This window comes from Hippopotamus amphibius, chromosome 13, assembly GCF_030028045.1.
Source record: "Hippopotamus amphibius kiboko isolate mHipAmp2 chromosome 13, mHipAmp2.hap2, whole genome shotgun sequence".
NCBI lineage: Eukaryota > Metazoa > Chordata > Mammalia > Artiodactyla > Hippopotamidae > Hippopotamus > Hippopotamus amphibius.
Window position 1 is genome coordinate 102,321,479 of NC_080198.1, and position 21,412 is coordinate 102,342,890.

Consider the following 21,412-nt stretch of genomic DNA (forward strand, 5'->3'; position numbering starts at 1 on the left):
GCATAGAAAAAAATGTAATTGCATGCGAAGGTTTAAAAAGAAGAGTGCGATTAAATTTAGATTTCAGCTAAACGATAATACTTTGCTACTGTAAACATGGGCCCAGTGGGGGCCATTTGGGGACATACTCTAAGAAGTTTTCAGATGCCTAGAAGTATTTGTTGTTTATCTGAAATTCCAGTTTAACCGATGTCCTGTGTTTCATCCGGCGTCTCTGCACACGTACAGCACTGGCAAACAAAGCCTGCCCTGGAGGAGTGTAGACCGCAGATGCCCTTCTATCTAGAGAAGGAGCACAGGTGCGGCCACCACTGTGGAGGTCGGGATGGTGGTCACGGCGGGGAGTGACCGGGAAGGCACACGGGGGTGCTGGGAGCCTGTGTAGTGCTGTATTTCCTGATGTGGGTGCTGTTTTGGGGGGATGTGCTCAGTGATGAAGATCCACAGCTGGGCAGTTCTGAGCTGTGCACCTTTCCATGTGTCCTCAGCTGCACTGGGACGTTGCGCCAGGCGCTGGGACCTCAGTCTGAGCCCCTTCCCGCGGAGAGCAGTGTGCACCGGGCCATGAGACCCACCGGGCCGTGAGACCCCATCATTGTCATTAAATTCACTCCATCTCGGTGTGGGTTCAGTGCCGCTCCCTGCAGGGAGTCTCCAGACCGTCAGGTGCCCTGCTGTGCCCTCCTTCTGACGGGCTCCTTCCTTTGCTGCCGTTGTCATTACTGTACTTTAGTCTTTGCTCACAAGTATTTGTTTATCATCTGTCTCTTCCTACGGAACCCGCACGGGCAGGGACCACGCTGGTCTTCCTGTGCGTCACCAGGGCCAGGCACGCAGACGGTGCCCAGCAGTGTTTGTTGAACCAAAGGATGAAAATCTGTATGTAAACCAACACACATCTTTTGACTCCTAAAAACTTTTGTTCATGCAACGATCACTAAGAATCAGGGCTTTCTTGTTTTCGGCAAGAGATTTCAGAATCTCCTGTGTAAGGAAGAGCCCATTCTAGCGTCAGTCAGCCACCCCAGACGGCTGTCGTCCTGACCCACAGCACCTGGGACCCCTGCAGACGCGCCTCTTTTCAGTGGAGGAAGCGGCGCCGTGGGGGGTTAACTGCAGGTGGAGGACACCGTATGGCTTCTCTACTGGCGCGAGCCCACTCGGCCTGGAGGCTGGCGTGGCCTTTGCGACCCACACTCTTCTTCTCTGTCTTGACCCTTGTAGGGATTTGCTGCAGACCCTGACCGAGGAGGAGCTTCACACGCTGGAACGGAGCCTCTGTATTTCCCAAGACGTGGAGTTCCCCATCCGGACGGACGCCCCGGTGCCCCCCGCCCTGGAGCCCGCCCTGCCTGCACCCCTCGCCCCGGCGGAGCCCAGGCGCACGGAGGCGGAGCTGGCCTGCTCCATGCAGAACGATGACCAGGAGCTGGAGCAGCTCAGCCGCATGGTGCACAGGGCCGGGGACGCGATGTCCTCCCTCCTGTCCCCGCCCAGCGCCTGCCCGTCCCCCGCGCACAGGCCGGGCGCCGAGGGCAGTCCCCTCGGGCAGGCGTCCCCGGGCCGCGCACGGCCGCCTCCAGCGGTCAGCGACGAGGAGGAGGGGCCGGTGTTCTTCATGGAGGACGTGGACGGGGCGGCAGAGCCCCCGGGCGGCCAGTCTGGGTGGGCGGGCGACCCGCAGGAGGGAGGGCGGGGCGGGGAGAGCGGAGCGGCGGCCGAGCAGGGGGACTTGCGTAACAACAACAGCATCGCGGGCGGCGAGACGCGGGCCGTGCGCCCCAACTCCTGCAGCTGCCTGGACTCCCGGCCTCCCCTGGACGGCTGGGAGGTGAGTGCGGAGGACGCCCAGACGGCCGAGCTGATCGCCCACCGGACGGGGGGCATGAAGTTCTCGGCCACGGTCATCTTCAACCCCAAGTCGCCCACCTCCCTGGACTCTGCCCTCGCCGCCCCGGAAGTCCCCGGAAACAGCATCTCCCCGTCGGAGCCCGCGGCCGGGGGGACGGAGGGCGGCCCCCACAAACTCGGCGCCGCGGCCGCCAACGGCCTCCTGCACTCCTGCGTGTGCTGCGGGGGCTGCGGGCGCGGCCGGGAGGATGCAGCCGAGAGTCCGCGGGGCAAGTGTGGCGCGGGGAGCGTCATCCGCTCCTCGTACGTGGGCTCCGCCCAGGCCGGCGCCAAGGGCTCGGCCGCGGGACTGCTGGAGGCCCCGCCTGCCCCGGAGGCCTCGCCCACGGGCGCTCCAGATCCCCCGCCCTCAGAAGACGCCCCCAGCGGGCAGGAGCCCAAAGCCCCTGCTTCGGACACGTGCTTGGCGCACCGCTCAGGGCCCCAGCTGGAGGCCGTGGACAGGCTGCCCGGAGGGGGCGACAGCGCTGGCGCAAGTCAGCAAAAGGAGGCTGAGGCCGCCCAGCCCCCGGAGGCCGGGGAGGAGCCCCAGCACCTGCCAGGCTCCAGGTAAGAGCCGCTCTGGCCCCTGGACTCGTCCTCTGGTCGGTTTAGCAGCTTGTCAGGTCCTCATGGGCCCAGGTGCCACATCCACCCAGGTCCCCAGCAGCCCCGACTGCCCCGTTTCCGGCACCTTCAGGTGAGTGGGTGCGGCGCCGGGCCCTTGGTTTGCCCTTCTCCCTGCTGCAGCATGACCGGAGCGTGCGGACCGGCCAGGGCCAGGCCCGGCACCCGCCTGACCGGCCTGGCTGCTTCCGTGGGCCGCAGTGAGCCGCCCAGACTCTCAGCCCTGGGCGTGCAGCCCCGGGGCTGTGGTGGGATCCTGGGACCACCCTGGGCAGATTCTCAGGCAGTGCCCCCAGGACCCTGTCCTCTCCCCCGAGGCAGCTGAGCAGGAAAGGCGGGCGGGGCTCTGCGGCGCCCTGGCACCTCCACGGCTCAGGCTCGAGGTCGTTCTTCCTTTCCCTGTTCCGCACCCTGGGCTTATCCTGAGTGAAGCAGATTCAGCTGGCACTGCCCTGGCGTCCGCTACCTGCCCCCAGTCCTGGACATTGGGAAAGGGGGTGCCGGGCCCAGCCTCGGGGGTCCACATGGGGCTGTTACATTGTGCTCTCACCAGACCCTGCCTCGCCGGCTGCCACCTTGGCTTCCCTGTCCAAAGGGAGGTGGGAGGATGGGGAGGGAAGGAGGCTGGACAGACCCCCACCCACAGCCCCAGGAGCTGCGTACCGAGGGGTGGCCAGCAGGGTGGGGCCGGGGAGGAGGCTTCACGCCAGGGGCAGGGGGTCTCTGGGAGCAGGGGCAGACGCCTTGCAGGGCTGCGTAGCCTCCGCCTCCTTCTTCCTGGAGCAGCGTGTGGCCAGGGGGCTGGCCAGGACCCCGTGGGGGTCAGGCAGGGACTCCCCAGCCCCCCGCAGGCAGCCGCGTGTCTACTTTCTGGCTCCGTGAATTTGCCTGTTCTGTAGATTTTATAGAAGTGGAACTGCTTGTTATGTGACCTTTCACTGAGCACCGTGTTTTCAGGGTTCACCTGCACTCAGGCAGGTGTCAGGGCTTCCTTCCTATGGCTGAGTAACAGTCCACCGTACGGGTGGACCACATGTGGCTGAGGAACAGTCCACCGTACGGGTGGACCACATGCGGCTGAGGAACAGTCCACCGTACGGGTGGACCACATGCGGCTGAGTAACAGCCTGCTGTATGGGTGGGCCGCATTTTGTTCATGTGTCAATGGGCATGTGTGTCGTTTCCACTTTTCGGTTATTGTGAGCAGTGCTGCTGTGAACATCTGTGTACAGGTTTTTGTGTGGTGGTGAGTTTTCAATTCTTTGGGTGTCTCTCTAGGAGTAGAATTAGTGCTTCACATGGTGCCTGTAGGTTTTGAGGAGCTGTCACCAGCGGTATTCATCCCCTGGTCGTGTGCAAGGCTCGTTTCTCCACACCCTCACCGACACTTGTCTTCGTGTAAGATTTTTTTTGACAGCTGTTTTAACCTTTGGTCACGTCCCACTGGAACACACAGCCGAGTGGCTGCTTTTACCTCGAGATCATCCTGTCTCTGAGGTCATGCCCCACGTTTTACCCACCGCAGGTTCATTTGTTCCATTTAGCGTGAGATGTTTAGAGATTGCCATTTACATTTAATTTAATGTTATAATTATGTGAAATGTTTGCATGGTTTCCAGCCAAATCTACAAAATAAGATATACGCAGAGGAATCTGTTTCTCTACCTCATTCTCCCCATCCCCTAAAGTTACAGTTTTCAAATTTTTTATAATTTATCCTTCAAGTTAAACAATAGAAGCAAGGATAGACACACACACATGCACACGTGGACACACACACGGACACACACACATACACACTTGGACACACATACACACACAGACACATGTTTTCCCCTCCCGTTCTTTGTCAGGGGGCCCCATCCTTCTCTGCCTTGCTTTCCTGAACTTCTAGCCTGAAGGCCTGTCCGTGGCAGTTTCTAGAGATGTCCCCACTGTCACTCTTGGCCACATGGGACCGTGCCGTGTGGCTGGGCTGCCGTGCACTCAGGCCTCGCCACCGCCTTGGGGCTGTTTCCCGTCTTGCCCTTACAGACAGCGCCGCATGGAGCAGCTGTTTTTGATGAGGCCGTTTTTTAGGTGCGAACCCAGCACCATCACGTCCAGTGCAGTGAGCTCCTGTCCACAACCTCAGGGGCGGCTCCTGCCCTCAGGGCCTCCGACTCAGTGGCCCAGAGTTGATTGGTAAGTGAATCATTTTTCTGTAAGGCTGATATGAAACCATCCCAAATTCTTTGATGGGACACATGGACGTTTCAGTTTTTGACCTGCCCCCCTTTCCTTTTCTGTGTCCAGGTGACGGCCAGTGGACACCTACTCTGTCCAGAACCCCTTCTGCTTTCCCAGCGTGTCCCGCCGTGGACACTGCTCGTTCACGTCAGGCTGGCCGCTTCCCAGGCCTCCTCTGACTTAGCGCAGACACGGAAGCTGAGCTGAGAGAAGGAAACAGCCTCCACGGAGGCCTCGGGAGACACTGCCACCTCCCAGGGAAGCATTTCCAGAAGGTGCAGAGGGTCCGATGGTGGCCGGGTGATGAGGGCAGCCATGCCTGTGGGCCAGGACCGTGGACAGCAGCCCCGGGGCTCCGCGCTGTGCCAGGAGCCGCTGGGAGTCAGGCCAGCAGATGGCGCCCGCGCCCTCTGCGGGCCGCACAGACACCGAGCATCATTCATTCGTGTCGCGGGCGGGCCCCAGGGTGGCTGAGCCAGGTGCGGGAGACCCACCAGGAACGAGGCAGAGCGTGCTCTAGCACGGATGGAGGGGCCAGAGCAGCCTCGCTGAAGCAGACACAGACACAGAAGACCAGCCTCACGCAGGCAGCCAGCTCCCCGGAACGTGGGTGGCGAGCTCTCTGGCGTTGCCTGACGTCGTTAGTACCATCTGTGCAGGGCTTCCTGTGAACACAGCCAGGCTCGAGTCAGGTGCAGGTGACCACACCCCCCAGCAGACGGGACACAGAGCCACAGGGAGGCTGATACTCACCGTGCCTCAAAGTGCCTGGGAGGCCGGCATCCCCCTCGACCTGCCTGAGCTAGAGACCGTCTGCCCGGTGACGTTGTGCTTGGTCATCCCTTGGCCGTGATGAGCCGCCGTCCCGAGCTGACCGTGAGGCCTGGCTGTCCAGCAGGTGCCCCCGTGGCCCCTGCCATGCGCGGCAGGAGGAGGGACGCAGATGTGGCCCCACGCACGCGTCAGATCTCTGTGGGTGCAGCCTCAGGCCCCGGTGCCACCTCCAAGCTGGGTGCCATGAAGGGGACTCACCGAGCCGTGACCACGAGTCTGCTTCGGGGGCCACGTTCCCCGGCGACCCCTGGAGCCTCACCTCCCACTCAAGCAGCGCGCAGCCTCCGGGTGGAAGGACAGGGCTGCCGGGGGGACAGCGTGGGCTGGAGGGGGGCCTGGAGCAAGGGCCCAGCCAGGAGGAGCCCCGCACGTGCCCCAGGCCCGGCCTGCAGCCCGCTGCGCAGGCCAGCTCCAGCAGGGCTGTTGCCCAGGGTAGGGGACCTCACCCCAGCACAGTCCTGGGCAGAATGTTCCAGAACCAAGAATCCTTCACCTCTTTTCTTTCTTACTTTTTCAGTGCTCGAAGATTAACCTTTTGGGGGGAAAACTTAGCATGTTTGAAAGGGTTGCCGTTCCCTGTCTAGACTCACCTCATTATCCAGAACCTTCCATGCTCTCAAGGCGGGCCGGTTAGCTCACTTGTCTAGAAGATGGAAACTCACCCCATCTTGGGTTTGCTTGGTCCTTTCTGTGGCTATTTTATTAAAGTGTGTTTCCAACCTTCTGTCTTCTTGAAAAACATATCACCTACTCTTTCTTTTTTCTAATTATAGCTGTGGTCCCCATTCATTGCAGAAGCTTACGAAAACATAAAAAGGAGTAAAAGAAGGAAATAAAAACCATCCCAAATCTGATGAGTAGTTTTATTATTTTTTTCTCTGAATATTATTCTGTGGTCATTTATCTGCAAAATTCATTAAAACACAACATTTGTAGGACTTACGCTAACTTGCTGTGCGTTTTCCCATTTCCGTATTTTATCCATGTGCGATGAGCCTGGTGGTCGCGCTCCCTTACGGTTGTGTCCGTCTCCTGGACTCCACCCTTGGGAGTGGAGTCGCCACCGTGAAGGCACGACCCTGCTGTCATGCTGCCTTCCTCAGCAGTGACCTCCCCGCCTGGCCAGCACTGGCTGCACTGACTCATTTGGGAGACAAAGTGGAGTTGGCTTGTGTTTCTCTGGTGATCTGGTGATGCTTCTGCAAAGTGGCTCTTCCTGTCTTTTGCCTGTTTTCCAGTTGGGTTTTCGTGTCTTTCTTGCTGACTTGGAAATGTTCCTTCTGTCTGGTGTCTGTTGCAGGTAGCTTTCCCCGGTTTGTGATTTGCCCTTTGGTCTTATTTGTTGATGTCTTTTGACTTATAGATGTCTTTAATTTTGTTGTGTGTAATTAAATTTATGAGCATTCTAGAGATTCAGGTTCTCTGCCTCTTTTTTCCTCCAGTTGGTCTGCAGTGCTGTTCCTCCCACCCCAAGGCCTGGGGACATTCCCCTCATGGCCTCCGGGTGTCCCAGGGTCTCCCTTTCCCTTTAACTCTGCTCTCTCCTGGTGCATAGCGAGAGACCCAGACCAGCTTGCCTTCTGAGACCTCTCCACCCACCGGAGAGGGTGAGGTGGCCAGGGGCTGACGGCCATCGTGACACGTGGGCAGGCCCACCCTGGGCCCTGGCTTTGGGCCTCAGGAACTGTCACCACGTGTGCCACCAGAAGGTATGGGCTGCTGTATGTTACTCAGTTCCAAGCTGGCGGTGCCCCTGCCCCGCTGCTCGCTGGGCCTCCCTGGCTGTCGTCTTGGATAGAATGATAGGAATCTGGAAAGGCACAGGCCTCTGAGCTTCTGCCCTAAACCCGTGACGTGTGCTCTGACCATGTGCTCCTTCCTTGCTGCGCGTGGTAGCAGCAGAGAGTGGACACTGGGGACATCTCCTTGAGGGGACTTTCCGGCACACGGTGCTTCCTTGCCTGTTTGGAGAGCAGCATTGGAGGGTGTGTTCCTGCCCCTGCAAACGCGGTGGGAGGGGGTCTGGGGAGGAGGGGTGCCTGTGGACTGGTGGTCACCGCCTCCCCGAGCCTCTGTTTTGTCATCTGCGAAGCGGGCCAACAGCAGTCCCCAGCTCACGTGGCATCTCGAGAGGAGCTGAGAGCCTCTTGCTAGTAGGTGACGCAGTGCCTTGCCGCTCCCTGCGTCTCGCCCGCCTCGGCTACGGTTGGCGTCTCTCACGTTGTTCTCCTGTCCTTACTCACCGCTGCTTCTCCGGTCCTGACCCCACTCCCTGCCCCGTCACCAGCCTCACTGCTTCCTGGCCTTGCCTCCACTTTCTCAGTCCCCACGGTGGGGTGGTGACTGGACGAGGTGGCCACGGAGCTGCAGTGGAGCTTTGTCCTGTGCCGACAGCTCTGCGCTGCACCGACTTGGCCCTTTGTCCGTTTGGCTCCTACTGCGGTGGGCGCCCCGCCTTCCTCCTTGCCGTGGCCCTGTGGTGCTTCCACCCGGGCTTCTCTGCCCTTTGCTGGTGTGGGGACCCCAGGGGCCTGGGGATGCCCTGGGTCCACCCTGAGCAGCTGTGGAGAGGAGGCCGTGTCCTTAGTTCCCTGGAGCGAGGCTCCGGCACCCCGGGGCCACTGACCGCTTCCCCGTACGGAGGGGCTGCTGCAGACGCTCCTGGGGTCCCTCCAGGCCACACCGTGGACCTCCGCCTGGCCTTGCTGGCCAGCCCAGGGGAGGGCAGGAGGCAGCCGGCACCGGCGGAGCTTCCTCAGACAGCACATGGCGAGTGGTGAGTCTCTGTCACCGGGAAGCCTTCCCGGAGGCCAGTGCTGCACTTGTGACCTGCGCTGTCCACGCATCACTGAATCCACGTTGCCTCCAGTGGAGGGGGTCAGGGGCTGGTGAGTGCCTGCCCTGGCTGGGGCCTCTTAGCTGTCGCAGGGCCAGGGCCATCCACCAGCCCCTGTGGCCAGGAGGGACGTGCTTCCTTTTCCAGTGTGTGATCAGCACATCCAGCTTCCGGTGCCGGCCGTCGGGGCTGTGTGTGTGGGTGTCCTGGGGGGGGTGTCCTGAGCTGTCACCCCCCCAGGGGAAGGGGGTGTGAGCCGAGGCGTGAGCGTGTCAGGGACAGGGCACCGCCCGGCTGACCGACCGCTCAGTGAGCCGAGACCCAGAGGAGCCGCGGCCTGGCCCTGCCTGCCCCGTTGTGGGGGGGCTGCTGGGGGCTCCGCAGGGGACCACCTCTGGGAGCCGGTGACAGGCCAGGGCTGGGTCCAGTGCTAACCCCACCCTGGCGGCTGTGTGACCCTGGGCAGGAGCGCCTGCCTCCCAGTGCCCAGTTCCCTCCCCATCGGGGCGGGCACGGCGCTGCTGGGTCGCCAGAGCCGCCCTGGGGCCGGGCTGTGGGCGCCAGCTGTTGTCCCCATGCCAGGTGTCCCAGCCGCCACGTGGAGCCTCAGGGTCTCCCACCCACGTCCTGTCCCTGGAAGCAAAACCAAGAATGGTGAGCCGTTTACACATAGAGGAGAGCTTGGAATTAATTAGACTCTTGAAAAGCAGATCAGGCCTAATGCCTGTCAGCAAGTCAACTGTTCACACGTGCCGGGGCCTCAGGGCTCGCACGGGGGGAGCGAGAAGCCAGGCTGAGTACGGCTCGGGTTCACAGGGTAGGGCTGGGCCTGGGGGTCCCAGGAGGAGTGCTGCCCTCCTCCTAGACGGGCCTTTCGTACTAAGAGCCGGGTGTTGAGCTGCTGTGCTCTGGGCCGGGAGGAGGGCCTGGGTGTGGACCGGCCACTGAGCCCGGTACCCAGGACAGCTCCTGGCCCTGCTCCCCGCAGCCTACCCTGCCCTCCTCCGCCCTCCTCGTGATCCCACCCAGCCCCGGCCTTAAAGGCCCCTGGTTCCCGCCTCCCCAGACACCTCACACCCCCCCCTGCTCCTCGCACCACCAGGCAGCGCCTCCCTTCCCCTCACTCTCCTCGCCCATCCCAGCCAGTGGCAGGAAGACGCACCCGACTCCGAAGATGCAGAGTGCCCGGCAGGTGCGAGACACCGCCTTCACTGAGACCTGAGTGGGGGGCGGGGAGGGAAGACCTGTCCCCAGGTAGCAGGGCCCAAGGTGCCAGAAGGAGCAGACGGGCAGGAGGAGGGCAGAAGGGGAGGCAGGGAGGGGAGTCCCAGAGAGCTTTGTCGGGCAGGGGGGCAGGGAATATGTTTCTGAGACGAAGGCCCAGCATCGGGGCGGCAGCATGTAAGCACAGTGAGCTCACGGTCTGGTGTTTTAGAATTGTTTAACCAGCTTTATGGGAATAGAATTGTCACGCGATAAACCGTAGCGTGCGAGAGTTGCAGTTCTTCCACCGCCTCGCAGGCACTCGCGTGGTCAGGCTTCTTAACTCCAGCTGTTCCGTGGTGTGAGGGGCATCCCGTGCAGTTCTGACGTGCCTTTCCCTACGGACTCGCGACACTGAGCACCTCTCCACGTGCTCACCTGCCATCGGCCTGTGCTCTTTGGCGAAGTGTCTGTTCACATATTTTGCCATTTCTTTTAATTGTGTTGTGTCCTTGTTGAGTTTTGAGACCTCTTTATTTACACTATATACAAGTCCTTTTTCAGATATATAATTTCCAAGCCTTTTCTCCCAGTCTGTGGTTTGTCTTTTCGTTCTGAGTATCTTTGGAAGAGGAGAATCTCTTTAATTTTGAGGAAGTGCAATGGATCCATTCTTTTTCATGGGTTGTGATTTAATGTCACGTCTAAGGATTATTTTCACAACCTAAAGTCACAAAGATTCTTCTTCTGTTCCTTCTAGAGGTTGTATACTTTCAGGTTTTTCATTTAGGTCTATGATCCATTATGATTTAACTTCTCATGTGATGTGAGGTATGGATCAAAGTTTTATTCTGTTTTTGCATAAGGATAGCCAATTATTCCAGCATCATTTGTTGAAGACGATCCTTTCTCCGCTGAACTGCCTTTACACCTATGTCAAAAATCAGTCGACCATTTATTTCTGGATTCTCTAGTCTGTTCCATTCATCTATCTGTCTATATTGACACCAATATCACACTGCCTTCATTATGGTAGCTTTATAATGAGCCTTAAAATCAGGTAATATAAATCTCAACCTTAGTTCTTCTTTTTCCAAGTTGACTGCTCTGGGTCCTTTGTATTTCATATGAATTTTAGGAACAAGTTGTCAATTTCTAACCCCCCCCCCCAAAAAAAAAAAAAAAGCCTGCTAGGACTTTGCTTGGAATTGTGTTTAATCTATAGATCAACTTGGGAAGCCTTAACACCTTAACATTGAGTCTTCAAATTCATGAACGTAGTATATTTCTCCATTTATTTAGGCCTTTAATTTTGCTCAGCAAAGTTTTATAGTTTGTATTGTTGAGGTCTTGCACATCTTTTGCCACATTTGCCCCTAAGTATTTTATATCAATATTTTTGATGCTATTGTAAATGGTATTTTTTATAATTTCAACTTGCTAAAGTAGAGAGAGATACTTGATTTTTGTATATTGATCTTGTCTCCTGCAACTTTGCTAAACTCAGTTTATTAGATATGGTAGTTTTTATGAAGATGTCATCAGATTTTCTACACAGGTGATGTCATCTGTGAATAAAGCCAGTTTTATGTCTCCTTTTCTGATTAGATGTCTTTTACTTCTTTTTCTTGCATCTTTGTGCTGGGAGGACCTCCAGTACAATATTGAATAGAAGACCCAGGATATTTTTGCCTTGTTCCTGAGCTCAGAGGGAAAGCATTCAGTTTCTACCACTCAGTGTGCTGTTGGCTGTAGGATGTTCATAGATGCCCTTTTTCAGGTTCGGAAAGTTCTCTTCTATACCCAGTTTGCTGGACTTTCCTCAAATACTTTTTCTGCATCTTTTGGGATGGTCATATAGTTTTAATTTTTTAGTCTGTTAATGTGATAAATTACATTGATTGATATTCAGATGTTAAACCAACCTTGCATTCCTGGAATGAATGTTCCTTGGTCACTAGGTATTATCCTTTTTATATGTTGTTGGCTTCAGTTTGCTGACATTTTGTTAAGGATTTTGCACCTGATGGTGAGGAGTATTAGACAGTACTTTTCTTTGTTGGTAATGTCCTTTAAGGTTTGGGTATGAGAGTAATGCTGAGATCCTCAAGTGAGTTGAGGAGCACTCCCACTTATTCAGTTTTCCAGAAGATTTCCAGAAGATGTGAAAGTGCTATTATTTCTGCTTTAAACAGTAGGTAGAATTCACCAGTGAAGCCATCCGGGCCTGGAGTTTTCTTTATGGAAAGTTTTTTAACTACAATTTCAATGTCAAGTTCTATTTCTATTTCTTTTCTAGATGTAGGTCATGGGTGTCAGCCGCTGCTTTGGGGTCCCGCGCAGCTCTCCTCTACCCGCTCCCCCCCCCCCCCCCCCGCTGAGCCCTGGCTTTGGGGGATGCCATCAGTGACAATGTTGTAGCCTCATGAGTGGACACAGCTGGAAGGGGCAGATGTGCCAGGGACTGGGGGACACCTAGGACCCACCAGAACAGCTGTGGGATCCATGAAGGGGTCACCATAGCAACATGGGAGCCCACCTGCTGGGCCTGCCACCCGCCAGTCACATGGCACCATTTCTTCAGACCCTCCCCAGTCCTGGAGGAGGAGCTGCCCTTTATTTCACAAACCCACCTCTGGGGGTGGTGACTGGCGGGCTTGGGTTCACTCTGGGCGAGATGGACTCCAGAGAGACTGACCTAAGTGGCTTTCCTCCTCTGATCACAGCCTGCGGCCTGTGACTGGGGAAATGGTTCTGACAGAGCCCAGGTCCACCCTGCTGGCTGAGGCCATGTCATCAGTCAGTTGCCGGGCCAGGGTGTCTCAGTGAGGACGGCGGGCACGGGGCAGGGTGTCTGCTGTCTGTCCTCCCCATCTGGGGAAGCCGTGGCTTCCTGGAACTTCCAAAGCCCCTGAGGGCTCTGCAGAGTGTCCCTGGTGATGAGCGGTTGGCTGCAGTTCCCTGGCTGTCCCCAAGTGTCACAGGGGACGCGTCCCTTCTGAATCACCACTGTGATGGGCAGAGACTCCCAGGAAATCCAGTCCTGAGTCCGCAGGTGTCTGGGTGCTGGCGCACGGCCCCAGGTGGTCACAGTGGGACGCATGCCCACAGACCAGCCTAGGGTAGACCTGGGCCACTCCTAGAGTGGGCTCTTGCCTGAGGCTCTGGGGCTGGCCTCTTGGACCACGGTAGTGGTGGGAGTCTGTGGCCCTGAGGCCGCTCCCCCACCCCCAGCCTCACAGTGTTACAAACCCAGGGCCACACAGCACAAGGCAGACTCACCCACCCACCATCCCCCCAACACTGTGTGGCTTTCTCCAGACGACCCTGGGTGATGGTACTGTTTTCCCATCTTACAGACGCGTAAACTGAGGCTCTGGGAGGTTATGTTCTCCTTCCTAGATGGTGGTGGGAGACCTGAAGGCCTTCAGCCTGTGCTGTCTAACCTCTGCTGACTCCCCAGCCCCGACCTGGGACCCCTCTCCTGCAGGACCTCCCCTCCCTGCCACCAGCCCAGGGCCTCTCGAGGGCAGGTGCACCCAGCTAGGGCCTCAGTGCCCCCACCGCCAGCCGCAGAGCAGGTGCTCACCTGACTTCACAATCTGGGGCCTGACCTCGTCAGAGCCAGGCCCTTCTTCCAGGCTCCAGGATGGTTTTCCCGGGTGCTGGCCCTGGGGCCAGGATGGGGGACCAGGAGGCAGAGGCCCTTGCCCCGGGGCCACAGCTGCGGGGGGAGGGAGGCTGGCACGTCTCAGATGCTGTGCTCAACAGCTCTGTGGGGAAGTGAGCCCTGAGGCCGAATCTGCCAGAAATGCCCCACCCAGGTACAGGCAGGGCGACGGGGAGTGTGTGCTGTTGACCAGTGCTGCGCTAGGAAGGTGCGGGAAGATGGGGCAGCAGGGAGCAGTGAGGGTCCCGGTTCCACAGAGGCCACGGACAGCAGAACCAGGTCGGAACTTGTAGGCAGCAGGTGCCGACGGGGCTGGCCAGGGCTGGGGGTGGAGTCCTCGGGCACTGTGGGCCCCGTGTGCAGGGCGGCTGGGGTCTTCACGGACTTACAGACAGTAGAGTCACGCCTCTTGCCAGGCCCTGCTGCCTCCCCCAGGAAGCCCTCCCTGCTGCCTAGTGACTGTCCCAGCTGGTATAGGCATCGGCGGGAGTCTGGTAACAGGACAGTTGCTTCTGCCTCCCGGATGGGGGCCCTGATGGGCCTGGGCAAGGCAGGAGGCTGCGGGCTCGGCCAGAGGTGGGCGGGGAGGGGGTACCACCATTGGCTTATCTCACGGCCGTCAGTGGCTGTGCTGCTTAACTGGAGGACACGGGAAATGAGCTCGTTTTCAGTGTCTCGTTTACATTTCGTGTTTGGAACCAAACTGTGGTCGTTGCTGTCCTTCAGTGATCTCCCCAGGGCCCCTGGGGGGTCCCGCTGACCTCGTGGAATGGGAACGGCGGCCGTGAGTGGACGGCAGCAGGGTGGCCTGCGCCCCGAGTGCCGTGGGCCCCGCAGTGTGGATCTGTGCGTGACGGCGCCTGTGTTGTGGTTTTGTCTGTGGACTCACTGCTCTATTTCCTTCATCTCCAGTCTCGTGGGATTCTGGTGGGAAAGGACTGCAGCTTCCGGAGTGTTTGCTCTAGGCCAGGCATGTCCCCTTTCAAGGCACTATCCCTAGTCCTTCCATGTGGGTAAAATTATTCCCACTTTATAGAAGAAAACCATGAGTCCTGAAAGTGTCTCGAGGGATGGCGTGTGCACGAGTGTGGCACGTGGAGACCGCTGCTGTTCCTGTGGTCGTGGGAGCCAGAGCACGTGTGCTCTCACGTCACTCTCGTCCCCACACCCACGTGTGCCCTGACGGCTGTGCCGGGCTCCCCTCTCCACTTAGGGACCTGCACACGCGCCCTCAGGGTGCTGTCCTGGTCCCCACCCGTGGCCCCAGGTTCCTTCCTAGGCCTCCCAGGGGGCCAGTGGGGGACCTCGGTGATTCAGGCCCCTGGCTGCCCTCCCCCCACCCCCACCCCCAGCCCCCCTCCCCCAGGACGGATGGAGCCCAGGAGGCCGCGCTGGCCTGCGGGGAGGAGCCGGCTGAGGGCATGGCTCTGCTTGGAAAATATGAGCTCCAGCGCAACGTGTTCTAGAAATGGGTTTGAGAACCACCGTAGAACCAGATCTGGGTGCCGTCGGGGCTGGTGTATGTGACTCAAGGTCGCAGCAGGTCCTCAAATGAGGTGAAAGTCAGAGCTTTTTAGGGCGGAATATGCGTGAGGTTGCCATTAGGGAGGGTGAGCCCTCAGGGTCGTCCTTGTGTGCCCCATGGTCTTTGCTCAGAACGTCAGAGAAGACGCGTTTGGTCTCTGGCACCTGTGCTGTCCTTTGGGGGGGTCATCGCCATGGTTCTGGGTGGCCCCCACCCTGAGCCCCTGCCAGTTTGGGGCCCACTGGCTGAGCCGCCCCCATGTCACCACGCAAGGCCGGCAGGGACCCGGGCGGGGAAGGGCTGAGTCGCTCCCAGAGACCCCTGAATTATGTGTTCAGTGCACCCACTTCTTTGGACACTTCCGTCTCTCCAGCCCCCCTGCTGCGGCCCTACTGTTGCCGCCCTCCCCTCCCCCCACCGAATGCGCGGGCACCGAGGCATCCGCAGTGTGCCAGCCCTTCAGACCTGGCTGTCCGTGTCCTCACCACACCCACCGGCAGGCTCTGGGCCACACCACCCTCTGGGTCGCCCGGCGGGTGAGAGATGACTCGGGACTGGACCGCAGCCTGCCCTCTGGACTGGTGTCCTGTGGTCCCACAACAAAGCACCACAGACTGGGTGGCTTCGACAGCAGAGGTGTGCGGTGTCGCAGTCCTGGAGGCCGGAAGTCAAGCTGCGAGCTGGGCTGCACCCCCACTGGACGCTCTAGGGGGCGGTCCTTCATCACCTCTTCTGGCTCCTGGTGGCTCCAGGTGTCCTGGGCTCGTGGCCAGTCTCTTCTCCATCCTTGTGTAGCTGTCACCCCGTGTCTGTCTTCTCTCCTTCCCCTGTGAGGACACGCCGTTGGGTTTAGGACCCACCCAGATAATTCAGGGTGGTCTCATCTCAAGATCCTTAGTTTCCTTACATCTGCAAAGACCCTTTTTCCAAATAAGGTCACTGTCACAGGTTCTGGGATTTGATGTGGACATATCTTTTGGGGGGCTTCCCCCACACGAAGTTGTTCCGTCAGACACACTTTCTGGATGCAGCAGGAGAGGAGGAGGACGCAGAGACAGAAACCTCCAAGGCTGTGGTTTCAGGAGGCCCTGCGGGTTGACTTTTTTCCTGAATCCGTTAGCCCTTGCGCGCGGGGAAGCCTTTATTCCCACAGACAGCCCCGATCTAGTTTCCCTCTAATGAAGTTGTGCTGTGTGTTCAGTGGGTACAGATTGCGAGGCTCGTGTGTGGGGTGGGGTGGGGGCGTCTTTGATGCTGGGCCTGGAGCAGTGCACAGAGCAGACAGAAGTCACTGCGTGGCCGGCCCCACGTTCTCCTGGAGTGAGAATGCTAGCTGGCACATGCGTGCTGTGTCAGGGAGATAAGCGCCCCAGGAGCAGTAATGCAGGGTGGGGGCGAGAAGAGAGCTATTGAGGTGTGAGAGGGTTCTGTTTGTGGTCAAGGAAAGCCTCTCCAATAGAGGATGTTGGAATGGATACCCAAAGAGTGGGGACCCCTGGGGGTGTCCAGACAAATGCGTTCTGCACCCAGCAGCATCTGTGCAAAGGCCCTGTGGCCATAGCATGCCTGTCTTGTCTGTGACAGTACGGGGCATGGCTGGGAGGACCCCACAAGCAGACGGTGGGAGAAGAGGTTGGCAGAGGAGGGTCCAGAGCATGCCGGGCCCCCGAGCCTCAGGAAGGCTTTCTGGCTTTTCCTCTGAGTAACCTGGGAAGCAGGGGGTGGGAGGTGTGCACAGAGAGACGGTCTGAGTTTCGTTTGAAGAGATTTTCTATCTGGGGCCCGTGGGGGTCTTGGTAGGAGCTGCAGCTCCTGTGGCAGCCACAGTGGGGTGGGGGGAGTTGTGCCTGGTGGGTCCTGGGTGCTGGGCTCCCCGTCAGGGGACACCCCGTGTACACACTGCACCAGGAGGGGCTCTGAGACAGCCCTGGGGCCTGGCCTCTGAACAGCCTCCCACTGGCGTTCGGCCCAGATCTGTGGTCAGAAGTGAAGCCCCAGGCTGCCTGGGCCTGCCCCACCCCCAGGCCCTGCTCAGGGGTACTGAACAAGCCCGCACCCCCACAGCCCCCAGGCTCCCTGGACCCCCAGCAGCCCTCACCAGCCTCCTGCCTCGGGGAGGGCACAGGCCCTGGCGGGTGGCATGTGTGGACACTGGGCATCTCCCTGTAGGTGTGAGCACCTCTCTGTGTTTAGCCTGTGTGGTGGCCACTGAGGGTCCTGTGCCTGCCGTTGGTCAGCAGTGGACGTGGCTCTGAGACCAGCCCCGGCCCCTAGCACCACCTTGCAGTGCCCTGAGAGGGTGTCTGTCACTGTGCAGTGTGTGTGGGTCACCCTGCCATGGGTGATGCATCACTTACTGTCCACTTGGACAGGCTCCAGAGCCTCAAGCTGACTAAGAGTGTCAGCCACAGGTGCTAGGTGGCGGCCACACTTGCTCCTGCTGCTCTGCGAGACCTGGGTTCTGGTGTGGCAGCCTGCACAGAATCAGGTAAGCCCTGGGGACACCCTGAGCCCCCTGAGATAGGAGCTGTTACTGGACATACCCACCAGGTCAGTCTGCTCTGCACCAAAGTGCTTTCATTTTGCTTTCAGTCCTGATGCAGGGCACCAGCCTCCTCAGTGACAGTATCTGCCCAATTGTATTTGTCAGCTGTGCTGCGTAACAAATTACCACACACTTAGTGGTTCCGAACAGCACCCTTTATCATCTCACGGTGTCAGTGGGTCAGTTGTCCAGTGTGGCAAGTTGCGTTCTCTGCTCAAAGTCTCACCAGCCAGGCTGTGTTCCCATCTGGAGCTATCGATGTTTCTGTTGGCTGTTCCTCGAGTGAGAAGACACTGAATCAGCCCCATCAGGTGGGTCATTATTCAGTTGTTTCCTGGGTCAGCGCCAGCCTTCCTGGTCCGAGCCACTTCTTGTTCTCTTGTTTTCTCTGTGGCCCTGCGCCATGGCGGTGACTGTCTGTGGCTGGGGGCTCTCACTGGGGAGCAGGGCTTATCCTCCCTCCTGGCCTGTGCTCACCCCAAGGAGATGTCACACTGGAGCAGGAGTTGTCTTCCTTCCAAACACAGAGTCACTCATTAAAACCACAAGAAAAAAGACTTTGCGAATGTCTGGAGAGGAGAGGGAGCAGGAAGATCTGGTCTGTTCAGGAGAAGTTAGCATATTTGCTGTCAGCTTGTGCTGACTTGCCCTGGGCGGCCCGGGCCTGTCACCTTGGGCCATCATGTCTGTATTAGTTTATAGGGCTGCCATAACAAAGCACCACAAACTGGGGGGTAAACCGTAAGAATGGATTGTCTCAGTTCTGGGGGAACCTCACCAGATCAGGTGTCAGCGGGGGATCTGTCTGAGGCCCTGAGGGAGGCTCCGTCCAGGCTGCTCCCCTCGCGCTTCTGCGGATGCTGGCAGGCCTTGGGGCTCCTTGGCTTGCAGGTGCTTCACTCCGATCTCTCCCTTTATCTTCACGTGTCATTCTCCCTCTGCGTGTGCCTGTGTCCAACCAAATCCCTCATTTTTTAGAAGGACACCAGTCATATTGGATTAGGACTCACCCTAATGACCTCGTCTTAACTAATGACATCTGCGATGACCCTATTTCCAAATAAGGCCACATTCTGAGGTGCTGGGGGTTAGCACTTCAACACATGAATTTGGGGAGATGCAGCGCAACCCATATCAGCACACACACACCTCTCTGCTGACTCCTGACCATGCTAGGATTAACGGATGGATGGATGGGTGGGTGGAAGGGTGACTGGATGGATGGATGGTTGGGTGGAAAGGAGGATGGATGGATGGGTGGGTGGATGGATGGATGGTTGGGTGGATGGCTGGGTGGAAAGGAGGATGGATGGATGGATGGGTGAAAGGGTGGATGGATGGATGGATGGTTGGGTGGATAGCTGGGTGGAAAGGAGGATGGATGGATGGGTGGAAGGGTGAATGGATGGTTGGATGGATGGTTGGGTGGATGGCTGGGTGGATAGGAGGATGGGTGGAAGGGTGGATGGATGGATGGATGGTTGGGTGGAAGGGTGGATGGATGGATGGATGGTTGGGTGGATGGCTGGGTGGAAAGGAGGATGGATGGATGGGTGGAAGGGTGGATGGATGGATGGATGGATGGTTGGGTGGATGGCTGGGTGGATAGGAGGATGGGTGGAAGGGTGGATGGATGGATGGATGGTTGGGTGGATGGCTGGGTGGAAAGGAGGATGGATGGATGGATGGATGGGTGGAAGGGTGAATGGATGGATGGATGGTTGGGTGGATGGATGGTTGGGTGGATGGATGGTTGGGTGGATGGCTGGGTGGAAAGGAGGATGGGTGGAAGGGTGGATGGATGGATGGATGGTTGGGTGGATGGCTGGGTGGATGGATGGATGGATGGATGGTTGGGTGGATGGCTGGGTGGAAAGGAGGATGGATGGATGGATGGATGGTTGGGTGGATGGCTGGGTGGAAAGGAGGATGGATGGATGGATGAATGGATGGGTGGAAGGGTGAATGGATGGATGGATGGTTGGGTGGATGGCTGGGTGGAAAGGAGGATGGATGGATGGGTGGGTGGAAGGGTGAATGGATGGATGGATGGTTGGGTGGATGGATGGTTGGGTGGATGGCTGGGTGGAAAGGAGGATGGGTGGAAGGGTGGATGGATGGATGGATGGTTGGGTGGATGGCTGGGTGGAAAGGAGGATGGGTGGAAGGGTGGATGGATGGGTGGATGGGTGGGTGGATAGATAGATGGATGGATGGATAGTTGTCTTCTGGAGGGAGGAGCTAGCAGGGCCCACGCTGGCTCATTAGAATTGGTATGTGGTTGAGCAAATGTCCAAACTTCCAATTTTCCCACATCCAAGCATAAACCTTGCCTCTGGAACCCATCACTCCATCTTGTTCCTCCTTGTTTTTCTCTTACGTAGGCCTTTGAAAAGGTTTCAGAGGCTCACAGATTCACCCATATAATGTCATAGCTAGAAACACCTTGCGATGCTGTTAGTTTTGCCAAGTTGTGTTATCTCTTGTTTCACAGACCCCTAGAACTTCAAAATGACAAAGTCTGTATTTTTCTGTCAAAAGGCCATTTTTCTACTGTGACAGTGGAATCAGCTACTTTTCCATGTGTGCCTTTTCGAGAGTGCCCTTTGGAAATTTTGCCACAATACTGGGCCCTGACTTTGACCATGGTCAAAGACACAGCCTGCACAAAACCCTTGGTATTGATGTAACTGTTAAGAATTGCATCGTATTCTGCTACTAGAAAAAGACACTTCCTGGTAATTCAAGCCTAAGTGGAGCTGTTACAGGGAGTGCGTGCCGCCTCCTGTAGAAGAGTGGCTGGACACAGGTGGCATCGGTCACAGAGGGTGCTGGATTTTTCGACATCCAGGTGACCCTGTGGGTTTGACGTTGAGTGCCTGGTAGAAACAGCTGGTGACAGGAGCTCAGCCTTCTTGGTGAGGCAGGGGAAGCCCTTGGCAGGTGAACGCCCCTCACGCCCTCAGACTGGCCTCTCGTGCTCACTTTCCCTCTGCGTCTCGCATTCCGGCCGCATCTCACCCTCACTGTTCCTGCCCCTGCCGTAGATGTGGACCTGTTGGTGCCAGCCAGCCTCTCAGGTCTGTCTTGTTACTGGGTGTGGTTCCCCCACTGGTTTGGGCTCTTGGGGGCCACACACAGGGTCTGATTCATCCTTGGGACCCTCTTCTGCGTCTCCAGCCTGTCTGTCCGGCAGCTGCCCCTGGAAGGCCAGTGCCCTTTCAAAAGGGTGGCCCTGGGCAGTGTTCCTGGGGCCCCTGGTGCCCGAACAATGCCGGCCCGCGTGGGCCCTGGGGACCAGGCTGACCCAACCAGGCCCCAAGCTCAGGCCCCAGGTGACATCCTAGGCCCCGCCCCCACCGTTCTGTTCTTGTTCCCGGTGGCCCTTCCAAGCCCAGCTGGGCTCCCCGTGGGCAGCACCTTGTTGGTTTTTCTGCCTAAACCAGGCTCTTCGTGGAGCCCCTGGCTCTCTTTCCACCCACAGCCCTCCCCCCCCCACCCCGGACTCTGCAGACCAGCAGGAGAGGGCTTGGGATTGAGACTGTAGCTGCGATCTGACCCACCCACCACCTGTGGGCCACCCTCGGTCCCAGTCTGCTGGGAAAGCTTGTTGCTCTTTTAAGGCACGACCTGAACCTCAGGCTTCATAGTTCTCAACGCTCCACTGACAGTCAGGGGCCTTCCCCTGGTTTCTTGCAGACGAGCTGTGTGCCAGCTGCGGCATCTGGTCCAGAAGGCTTCCCCGCCTCCGAGGCTTTATCGGAGGGGCTGGGAATGTGGGGCTGAGCCCCAGAGCACGCCTTCCCGCCACTAAGAAACAAACCTCCTGCCTCAGGGGGGCTGCAGTGGCTCCTGCTGCAGGCGCTGCCTCTTCTCAGCCTAACAGTTATTCTTCTGGTCACAGAAGTAATACTTGATCTTAGGAGATGCTTTGGAAAATAATAACTTATCCATAGTCCTGCTCTTGAAATAAATGTAATATGAATGTCCTGCCTTAACTATACTTCCCAAGATCTCATTCGTGTACATATGATAGCTCTAATTTTAAAAATG

General features: G+C 58.0%; 1 protein-coding gene across 2 annotated transcripts in view; it reads left to right on the forward strand.

Moving 5' to 3' along the window:
* The window catches only part of ZFYVE28 (zinc finger FYVE-type containing 28), a 52,043-nt gene that overhangs the window by 17,683 nt on the left and 12,948 nt on the right, over positions 1–21,412 (forward strand). For both annotated transcript variants that reach the window (XM_057706206.1, XM_057706208.1), the window contains one exon: positions 1,225–2,460. In XM_057706206.1, coding sequence (XP_057562189.1) covers positions 1,225–2,460 — 1,236 coding nt within the window. The remainder of the gene's footprint in view (positions 1–1,224; positions 2,461–21,412) is intronic.